An 11,289-nucleotide genomic window follows, 5' to 3' on the forward strand; every position below is an offset into this window, starting at 1 on the left:
AGGAGGGACAAGGCTGATTTCTTGGAAACCAGCTTTCTACACAGAGGTCTCTGGGCTCTAGTTCTGGATTGCATGCTGTGTGTCTGGGCTGAAGGAGAACACCAGACCCATTGCATTTTGGGAAAAGATGAGGCCAGTTCACCCCTCAGTGCTTGAGCACAGGAAAGGCCAGAGATCAAGCTCTAGAGCACAGCTCGGTGAAGATCACACATTTCTGTGCCTTGTAACATTAGTAAGATGGCTTTAGCTTACACTTATTTTTCTTACTTTCTGGTGCTGGATTTGAACTGAGGGCCTGGCTAAGCACACCCTCTACCACTGAACTATACACCCCAGTCCTTAACATTAAAAAAAAAAAAAGCAAGCCGGGCGGTGGTGGCGCACGCCTTTAATCCCAGCACTCGGGAGGCAGAGGCAGGCGGATCTCTGTGAGTTAGAGGCCAGCCTGGTCTACAGTGCGAGATCCAGGAAAGGCGCAAAGCTACACAGAGAAACCCTGTCTCGAAAAACAAAAAACAAAAAACAAACAAACAAACAAAAAAAGCAAATGCTATCAGTGTTAGCTGAAACACATCAATGAGAAACTCATAGTTCGCAAAAATGCATCGTGTAGTGAGGAAAAGAAATAAAAAGCACTCCCTCCCCTTGTATTTTTATCAAGAGTGAGCCCAGATTTGAATTCTCTTCTTCTCTGTCCTCCCGTGTCTCTGTCGTTTTGTCTGTCTGTTGTGTGAGTCTGAGTCTATGCCTGCCTGAATGTTGTCTTGTCTGTCCCAGCGTCTGTGTGTCCCTAACAAAGGGATCTTGCTCTGCATTTATTGAACAGCCCAGAAAGCATCACATGGGGAATGAATGGAGGACATTTCATAGAAATCTTTAACAGTTTTACAAGGAGTGAAGTCACTCCAACTGACCCCCACTGACCCAGATAACAAACAATGAATGCCACCAAGCAATATCCATATGCTGCTTTCAGGGCTCATGGTGGATTTTTGTTTTATAGCGTTGATTTTCAACTTATTTGTTGCTTTCAACAAAAGACTATTACGTCATGCATACATACACACATATATTGATCTATGGGCCAGAGGCGTGTACAAGTTTGTATATTAATATTACAGTTATGCATTAGCTTAGGTTGTAAAAGTTGATTGCATGGGAAATCCAAGGCAAGGTTGGGTGTTACCTTGTTCTCTTAAAGGCAGGTTAAACAAACAGGCTGGGTACACAATGGGCTGGAAGTCTTAAGTCTCAAGTGATCTCAAGGGCTTATTACTAATTTTGGCTTTGAGGTCCAGCAGAAGTTCCAGTCTCTTAGAATGTAAGAGGTATTCGTATCTCCACACCCATCATTTCACTTTAAGAACAGTGTTTCTTAAAGTGTGGTCCATAGGCCACAGAGACCAGAATCACCTCAGACACCACTAGAATGCAAATTCCCAGATCCCATCCACACACAGAAAATTAGACTCTCAGTGTCAGCCCATGACTTCTTTTGTCATGAATTAGTTCTCACTTTGTGGTCCAGACTGTCTCTAGCAGTCCAAACTTGAGGCAATCCTTATTTCAGACTCATAAGTGCTGGGATTATATGGCACAAACCACCATTCCCTGCTACAAGGTCACATTTTTAGATTCCCCGGGGATTCTGATTTCTCTTATCTTTTATAAAAAGATTTATTTATTATTTTAAATTATGTATATATGTGTGTGTGCCTGTATGAGTTTATGTGCACCACACTCAAACACCTGCCTGAGGAAGTCAAAGGGTGTCAGATTCCCTGGAACTGGAGTTACAGACAGCTGTGAGCTGCCTGATGTGGATGCTGGGAACCGAACCTGGGTCTTCCGAAAGAGCAGGGAGCATTTTAAACTGCTAAGCCATCTCTCCAGACCTTCATCCTATCTTTTGAGGACTACTTTCTCACCAAAAATAACGATTCTTCCCTTACCACTGCTTCATACTTGAGAATAACTCGCCTGAGATTAGTAGACGATCTGCAAACCCTTTCCCTAAAGAGCTAATTAATCCATGGAAGGAATGCTGTTTAAATAGTGATAAAAGACAGAAACAACCAGGGCATGTCTGTTGTATGAACGTAAAGCCCTTCCTTCTCAAGACAGCCTCAACAGAGTGAGAGGTTTTTTTTTTTTCCTTTCATTTACATCCCAAACATTAAAACCCAGATCAGAAAAGATTCCCCAGGAGAGGGCCTGTCACTGTTCCCATTGCTACCATGTGCAGGAACATGATAATTTAACACAGGAAGGCTCCAGGTGTCGGGTATGGCATTGTTAGGAAGGGGATCTTAAGAGCTCAGCACAGAGTTTTCATGAAATATCTGAGGCCTTGCTATTGGTCTGAGTTCACCCACTCCCCTCAGAACCATTCTTGCAGGCTCTGAGGTCAGGGAAGGGAGACGACTATTACCCAAAATATAAAAGACTGATTTACCCTCTGTTTATAAAAATAATAACACAAAGAAACACTCATGGTATAAGGCAAGGTTAAAATGATGCACTGGTTAAGTGAGGCTACACACACATATATACGTGTACATTTGTACACTCACACACTATCTTAGTTAGGGTTTCTTTTTCTCTGTATAGCCCTGGCTGTCCTAGAACTCACTCTGTAGACCAGGCTGGCCTCAAACTCACAGAGATCCACCTGCCTCTGCCTCCAGAGTGCTGGGATTAAAGGCGTGCACCACCACCGCCAGGCTTAGTTAGGGTTTCTGTGGCTGTGAGAAAATACCATGACTAAAAGCAGCTTGGGGAAGAAAGGGTTGATTTAGCTTATACTGCCAGGTAACAGTCCATCTCTGAGGGAAGTCAAGGCAGGAACTAGAGACAGGATCTGAGGCAGAGACCATAGAGAAATGCTGCTTATTGGCTTGCTCTCCATGGTCTCCTCAGCCTGCTTTCTTATACAACCTGGACCACCTGCTCACAGTGAGCTGGACCCTCCCACATCCATCATTAACCAAGAAAATGTCCCACAGGCTTGTCTATGGGTCAGCCTAATGAAAGCAATTTCTCAATTCCTTCTTTCCAATACATTTAGGTTTATGTCAAGTTGACCGAAGCCCACCAGCGTGTTTATACACACACACACACACACACACACACACACACACATACACACACACACACACACAAAACATAGGAAAAACTTGGGAAAAGAACAATGTATAGGCAATGAGACTATGGAATTTTTTGTTTTTCAACTGTTTCCCAAAAGAGTAAAATGATCATGTCTTCTTCTACATGTTTCAGTGAGGTTATATGTATGACTTTGTCCATAAAGATGGAACATATCTTTAGTTAGATTTGTCTTCAGGACTTTATATTACTACATAAACATTACAGTTTTTAAAATGTTTGTATTTCACTAATGTTTAGGGAAGAAGTTGTTTCAAAAATTTGATCATATATGGAAAACTTTGCTAATAATTTATAAATTCAAAGGGCTTTTTCCTCCTTCCTCCCCTTCCCCTCTCTCTCCCTCTCCCCCTCCCTTCCTCCCTCACTCTCTTCTTTCTTGCGATTTCTGTTTTTGTACTGGTTGTGGAATAGCTTGCAGGGCCGCATACATCTTAAGCTGGAGCTCTACCACTGAGCTGCAAGCATCCCGGCCCCCATTTGTTTTCTTATATAAACGATTATATTATCTTCAAATAATCATAAGCTTTCTTCTTCCCTTTCCATATGAAGAAGAGATTCTGCACACTGCTGCATCCCTTGTTTCTTTTCCCTTCGTTGCACCTGCTAAGGCCGCCATCCTGACAGTAAGGAGGAGAGGCTGGCGGCATCTTGGCCTGATTTCTAATTTTACAGGAGATGCTTCCTCCGCTTTATCTTTACTGACTGTGTTATTATGTTATATCGATGAAGATAAGGGGGTTAACATCTTTTGTTTGCCAGAAAACTAGTTTGCTTACATTCCAGTGTGTGTCACACACACACACACACACACACACACACACACACACACACACACACACGTATGCCATGGTATACATGTTGAGGTCATAAGACAACTTGTGGGAGTCAGTTTCTCCTTCCCCACTATGTGGGTCCTGGGGATCAAACTCGAGTCATCAAGCTTGGTTGTAAGCACCCTTAACCTCTGCTCCATCTCAGCAGCCCAGAACTTTTTTTTTCTCTCCACATTATTCAACTTGGCATCAAACTCATCATCAATCCTCCTGTCTCAGCCTCCCAAATACTGGGTATACAGGTGTGAACCCCACAGCTGACGTTTAGGACTTTAAAAGGAAGGCATGAATACTCATAGGTTTTAAATAGCTTATGTCCCTGGATGGTCACATTCCCCGCTCTTGGCTTCTATGATGATTTTCATTGGGTTTTACATTCATTTTTGCATTTCTGGTCTAAATTCGGCTTTTCTTTTTTTTTTTTTTGGCTTCTCGAGACAGGGTTTCTCTGTGCAGCTTTGCGCCTTTCCTGGAACTCACTTGGTAGCCCAGGCTGGCCTCGAACTCACAGAGATCCGCCTGGCTCTGCCTCCCAAGTGCTGGGATTAAAGGCGTGCGCCACCACCGCCCGGCTAAAACTTTTTTTTTTTTTTTTTTTTTTGGTTTTTCGAGACAGGGTTTCTCTGTGTAGCTTTGCGCCTTTCCTGGAACTCACTTGGTAGCCCAGGCTGGCCTCGAACTCACAGAGATCCGCCTGGCTCTGCCTCCCGAGTGCTGGGATTAAAGGCGTGCGTCACCACCGCCCGGCTAAATTCGGCTTTTCTGTAATATACTTATAAAAATCTAACGTTGGATTAGGCTCGCTAATATTTTTGTCTAGGATATTTCTAGGTATGTTATTACCAAGATTTATTCATCTTAGTTTTTCTTTCTGAATTGTCTCCGTATAGTTTTAACATTAAAGTTACATTAGCATTACAAAATCAGTCAAAAGCCCTCTTCTTTCAAACTCTGGGAGAGATTCTGTGAAGCTGAAACGCCACAATCCTCAAATGTTTGATAAGAGTTTCCAGAAAGGCACTCCCTCTGCAGTCCAGTCCTCTCCTTGTCTACAACAGTTTAGACAGCCCCAGAAACAGTCACTGTTAATAAAGCACACCGGCTTGCGAGTGAGTCACTTGGTGTGTATAAACTAGAGCTGATTCAGAACCCCCTCTTCTCGAGAGTCTGATTGACGCTCCTAAGAAGGGAGCTGGGCGTGGCTGTTTGCTCCTATAGCTCCACCCTAGGGAGGCTGAAGCTAGAGATGGCTGTGAATTTGAGACCAATCTGGGATACATTGTGTGGTGGAGATAGAGATGGGGAGAGAGAGAGAATGAATGGGGGCAACTCTAAGAACCATACATGAACCTAAACTCCCTCTCGGCTGTTCATTTCTCTGTTGGGAACTTACTGCTTCCCGACTACTTGTAAGCAGTTAGGTTAAAAAAAAAAAAAGCTTAAAGTCTAGAGGCAGGTACAGGGTTTGTCTGATATTCCCAATGCTCTTGTTCTCGCTTCCAGCACAAGAAAAAAGGAGAAACTCCATTTACGCCCACAAAAAAAATGCTATAAAATAGTATCTTCCATAATCAACTGAAGTCTAAGCACATTAGATGGAAAATTCCAGAAATGAATAATTCGTAGGTCTTAAATAACTTATTACAAAGCTATTATTACTGTTCTGTGTTATTATTGTTGCTAATCTCTTCTTATGCCTAATATATAAATTAAACTTAGTTTATGTGTATAGGAAAGATCATTATATCATATGGGGTGGATATTGCCCAAGCTTCCAGGCATTCACTGGGGACTTGGAATGGATTCCCTGAGGACAGCAGAGACTACCATAATCCAGGAACAAAGAGTTACCTCTCTAGAAGGCCAGTGTCTCCTCCTTGTGGAGTCTACCATTGCCTGTTCACAATTCCAGGTTAATTTTGCCTTTTTCGTCTCATGGAAGATACCTCAAGTCATAAAAGTATTGCTTGTTATAATCCTGGGATACACAACCCAGGGTTTCACATTTGAAAAGTACATGCTTTATCGCTGAGCCACATTCCCAGCCGTGGGTTTTGTTTTTTTTTTCCTTCACTTTGGGGTAGGGTTTGGAGAGATAGTTTTACTGTGTAGCTGAGGTTGACTTCAAACTCACTATGTGACCTAGTAGTCTCAAACTGGGGACCTGAGATCTTCCTGCCTCAGTCTCCCCAGTGCTGGGATTATACACACATGCCAAGAGGCTTATTTACAAGACATTTTGAAGCCACTCTGAGCAGATGTCTTCTCTGTGGGAAGCCTGCAACCCCACCTCTCATTGGCTTGACCACTTTCCAGGGCTTTCCCCAAAGACAGATCTCTGAACTTCTGAGCTGGAACAGGTTTTGTTGACCAGCCCTGGCTCATTCAGGCCAGGAGGACACACAGTGTCCCGGAGGCTTTCTTTCTACCCTGGGTTACTTCCTCACCATAGGGAGGGAAATTGCCTCTGCTTGTTTCTGCCTCTCAGGGCTATTTCAAGGGAACAAGTATTTGACAACTTTAGCAAGAAAGATTGGCCACTTCCAATCATGCCAGGCATATTAACATTTAATATTTATTTATAAATTCCTTGGTGGGCAGAATTGATATCTTTTCAGTTGAAGAACATTTGTGATATAAGATTTTGAAGAACATTTCATTTATATTATTGACACATTTACTAGGATGTGTGCTCCCAAGCTGTAATCACTTAAGAGGTGCATGGAAAGGTATCTTAGCCACTGCCCTGAGTGTTTTGATTTTGGTTAGTCACGATAAACCTTTTGATTAAGAATTTAAAAAGTATTTTAGTAGTATGTATTGATTTGCATATTAGAGGAGTTAGGTATAATATTTCCACATGGGCACTACTCAAATCCAACCTCCTTTGTCTACCCTCTCCTTCCCTAACATCTAGAATATTTGAAGAGATTTATATTTATTATTTTCAATCATGTATATGAATGTGGGGGCGTATCTGTAAAGGCAGAGGTTTCAGATCTACTGGGGCTGAAGGTGTAGGAGCTGGTGAGCTGCTGGAGGTGGAGTTCTGGGACCCAACCCTGCTTCTCTGCAAGAGCAGAATGTGCTCTTTATCACTGTTCCTGTGCCCTAATTTCTGGAATTTTCACATTGCCAGTTGTGCCTTGGTATTTATCAATAAATTGTGTGTGCCGATGAGCAGCATTCATGGCTGAGGATAAAAAAAAAAAAACCTTACAGAAGTCACTCTATAAAGTCCTTCTTTCTTTTATTTAAAGGAACTGCTGTAGCAACGACACCACTTCCTTCATCAACAACACAGACGACGTCCCCTCTGACGAACACAGCCAACACATCCCTTTCCAGTGTCACCAGCCCACCTCAGATGACCTCAGCGATCTCTACAGATATAACTTCAACTAACACAGGACACACATCAATAATGGTTAGCCAAAGTTTCCATCCAGGCACCACACGAACTTCAAATGGACTTCCCACCACAGGGACAACATCCAAAACCTCTACTCAGGAATTGTCAGCATCTTCTCAGATCGGCCACACTGGAAGGACCCCTCTCACAGCGGTGACCACATCAACTCTTTCCTCTTCCCCAAGAGGCTCAACTCCAGCACAGACAGGGTCCCAAGGCACCTCATCTCCAGAAGCACCAACCAATGCATTCACTTCCAGTGTTAGCAACACAAACCCACCTATGACAGAAATGCCAACTGCATCACCCTCCACAGACTCCACCTCAGGAAATACAGGGCACACATCTCCAGCTGTTTCTCCAACTTCCACATCTGCCATTACAGGAATCTCAATGACAAATTCACCAAATGTCCTGTCAACAGTAACATCTCCCATCACGTCTAATCAAGAATTGTCAACCTCTTCTCAGAATGGCCACACTGGAAGCATGGAGACCAGCAGCAATCCTCAAAGCACCCCTCTCACACAGGTGACCACATCAACTCTGTCCTCTTCCTCAAGTGACTCAACTCCAGCACAGACAGGGTCCCAAGGCACCTCATCTCCAGAGGCAACAACCAATTCATTCACTTCCAGTGTTAGTAACACAAACCCACCCATGACAGAAATGCCAACTGCATCACTCTCCATAGACTCCACCTCAGGAAGTACAGGGCACACATCTCCAGCTGTTTCTCAAAGTTCCACATCTATCATTACCACAGTCTCAATGACAAATTCACCAAGTGTCCTGTCAACAACCGCAACACCCTTCACCTCTCCTCAGGAATTGTCCACCTCTTCTCAGAATGGCCACAATGGAAGCATGGAGACCAGCAGCAATCCTCAAAGCACCCCTCTCACACAGGTGACCACATCCACTCTTTCCTCTTCCCCAAGAGGCTCAACTCCAGCACAGACAGGGTCCCAAGGCACCTCATCTCCAGAGGCAACAACCAATCCATTCACTTCCAGTGTTAGCAACACAAACCCAACCACATCAGAGATGCCAACTGCATCACTCTCCACAGACTCCACCTCAGGAAGTACAGGGCACACATCTCCAGCTGTTTCTCAAAGTTCCACATCTATCATTACCACAGTCTCAATGACAAATTCACCAAGTGTCCTGTCAACAACCGCAACACCCTTCACCTCTCCTCAGGAATTGTCCACCTCTTCTCAGAATGGCCACACTGGAAACATGGAGACCAGCAGCAATCCTCAAAGCATCCCTCTCACACAGGTGACCACATCCACTCTTTCCTCTTCCCCAAGAGGCTCAACTCCAGCACAGACAGGGTCCCAAGGCACCTCATCTCCAGAGGCAACAACCAATCCATTCACTTCCAGTGTTAGCAACACAAACCCACCCACATCAGAGATGCCAACTGCATCACCCTCCACAGACTCCACCTCAGGAAATACAGGGCACACATCTCCAGCTGTTTCTCGAACTTCCACATCTGCCATTACAGGAATCTCAATGACAAATTCACCAAATGTCCTGTCAACAGTGACATCTCCCATCACCTCTAATCAGGAATCATCAACCTCTTCTCAGAATGGCCACACTGGAAACATGGAGACCAGCAGCAATTCTCAAAGCACCCCTGTCACACAGGTGACCACATCAACTCTGTCCTCTTTCTCAAGTGACTCAACTCCAGCACAGACAGGGTCCCAAGGCACCTCATCTCCAGAAGCACCAACCAATGCATTCACTTCCAGTGTTAGCAACACAAACCCACCTATGACAGAAATGCCAACTGCATCACCCTCCACAGACTCCACCTCAGGAAATACAGGGCACACATCTCCAGCTGTTTCTCCAACTTCCACATCTGCCATTACAGGAATCTCAATGACAAATTCACCAAATGTCCTGTCAACAGTAACATCTCCCATCACGTCTAATCAAGAATTGTCAACCTCTTCTCAGAATGGCCACACTGGAAGCATGGAGACCAGCAGCAATCCTCAAAGCACCCCTCTCACACAGGTGACCACATCAACTCTGTCCTCTTCCTCAAGTGACTCAACTCCAGCACAGACAGGGTCCCAAGGCACCTCATCTCCAGAAGCAACAACCAATCCATTCACTTCCAGTGTTAGTAACACAAACCCACCCATGACAGAAATGCCAACTGCATCACTCTTCACAGACTCCACCTCAGGAAGTACAGGGCACACATCTCCAGCTGTTTCTCAAAGTTCCACATCTATCATTACCACAGTCTCAATGACAAATTCACCAAATGTCCTGTCAACAGTGACATCTCCCATCACCTCTAATCAAGAATTGTCAACCTCTTCTCAGAATGGCCACACTGGAAGCATGGAGACCAGCAGCAATCCTCAAAGCACCCCTCTCACACAGGTGACCACATCAACTCTGTCCTCTTCCTCAAGTGACTCAACTCCAGCACAGACAGGGTCCCAAGGCACCTCATCTCCAGAAGCAACAACCAATCCATTCACTTCCAGTGTTAGTAACACAAACCCACCCATGACAGAAATGCCAACTGCATCACCCTCCACAGACTCCACCTCAGGAAATACAGGGCACACATCTCCAGCTGTTTCTCAAAGTTCCACATCTATCATTACCACAGTCTCAATGACAAATTCACCAAATGTCCTGTCAACAGTAACATCTCCCATCACCTCTAATCAAGAATTGTCAACCTCTTCTCAGAATGGCCACACTGGAAGCATGGAGACCAGCAGCAATCCTCAAAGCACCCCTCTCACACAGGTGACCACATCAACTCTGTCCTCTTCCTCAAGTGACTCAACTCCAGCACAGACAGGGTCCCAAGGCACCTCATCTCCAGAGGCAACAACCAATTCATTCACTTCCAGTGTTAGCAACACAAACCCACCCATGACAGAAATGCCAACTGCATCACTCTTCACAGACTCCACCTCAGGAAGTACAGGGCACACATCTCCAGCTGTTTCTCAAAGTTCCACATCTATCATTACCACAGTCTCAATGACAAATTCACCAAATGTCCTGTCAACAACCGCAACACCCTTCACCTCTCCTCAGGAATTGTCCACCTCTTCTCAGAATGGCCACACTGGAAGCATGGAGACCAGCAGCAATCCTCAAAGCACCCCTCTCACACAGGTGACCACATCAACTCTGTCCTCTTCCTCAAGTGACTCAACTCCAGCACAGACAGGGTCCCAAGGCACCTCATCTCCAGAAGCAACAACCAATCCATTCACTTCCAGTGTTAGTAACACAAACCCACCCATGACAGAAATGCCAACTGCATCACTCTTCACAGACTCCACCTCAGGAAGTACAGGGCACACATCTCCAGCTGTTTCTCAAAGTTCCACATCTATCATTACCACAGTCTCAATGACAAATTCACCAAATGTCCTGTCAACAGTGACATCTCCCATCACCTCTAATCAAGAATTGTCAACCTCTTCTCAGAATGGCCACACTGGAAGCATGGAGACCAGCAGCAATCCTCAAAGCACCCCTCTCACACAGGTGACCACATCAACTCTGTCCTCTTCCTCAAGTGACTCAACTCCAGCACAGACAGGGTCCCAAGGCACCTCATCTCCAGAGGCAACAACCAATTCATTCACTTCCAGTGTTAGTAACACAAACCCACCCATGACAGAAATGCCAACTGCATCACTCTCCATAGACTCCACCTCAGGAAGTACAGGGCACACATCTCCAGCTGTTTCTCAAAGTTCCACATCTATCATTACCACAGTCTCAATGACAAATTCACCAAGTGTCCTGTCAACAACCGCAACACCCTTCACCTCTCCTCAGGAATTGTCCACCTCTTCTCAGAAT

General features: G+C 44.8%; 2 protein-coding genes across 2 annotated transcripts in view; both read left to right on the forward strand.

The window, feature by feature from the left end:
• Positions 1-9,191, forward strand: part of LOC128111680 (mucin-4-like) — a 31,727-nt gene extending 22,536 nt beyond the window's left edge. The window contains exons 2-3 of the mRNA XM_052739905.1: positions 7,601-9,078; positions 9,186-9,191. Of these exons, the coding sequence (XP_052595865.1) occupies positions 7,601-9,078; positions 9,186-9,191 (1,484 nt within the window). The remainder of the gene's footprint in view (positions 1-7,600; positions 9,079-9,185) is intronic.
• An 81-nt stretch (positions 9,192-9,272) lies between these two features.
• On the forward strand, positions 9,273-10,625 carry LOC128111681 (mucin-4-like). The gene is made up of 2 exons (XM_052739906.1): positions 9,273-10,390; positions 10,510-10,625. The coding sequence occupies exons 1-2, from the start codon at positions 9,319-9,321 to the stop codon at positions 10,623-10,625; spliced, it is 1,188 nt and encodes a 395-aa protein (XP_052595866.1). The 5' UTR covers positions 9,273-9,318.
• Positions 10,626-11,289: the final 664 nt, after the last annotated feature.

Source organism: Peromyscus californicus, unplaced genomic scaffold (assembly GCF_007827085.1).
Source record: "Peromyscus californicus insignis strain IS unplaced genomic scaffold, ASM782708v3 Scaffold_16__1_contigs__length_79575227, whole genome shotgun sequence".
Classification (NCBI taxonomy): Eukaryota; Metazoa; Chordata; class Mammalia; order Rodentia; family Cricetidae; genus Peromyscus; species Peromyscus californicus.

Excerpts from the sequence above, each read along its gene's own strand:
- LOC128111681 (XM_052739906.1), top strand. The coding sequence starts at position 9,319 with ATGACAAATTCACCAAATGTCCTGTCAACAGTAACATCTCCCATCACG. Across the intron at positions 10,391-10,509 it reads CACAGACTCCACCTCAGGAA|GAATTGTCCACCTCTTCTCA; the intron begins GTACAGGGCACA and ends ACCTCTCCTCAG.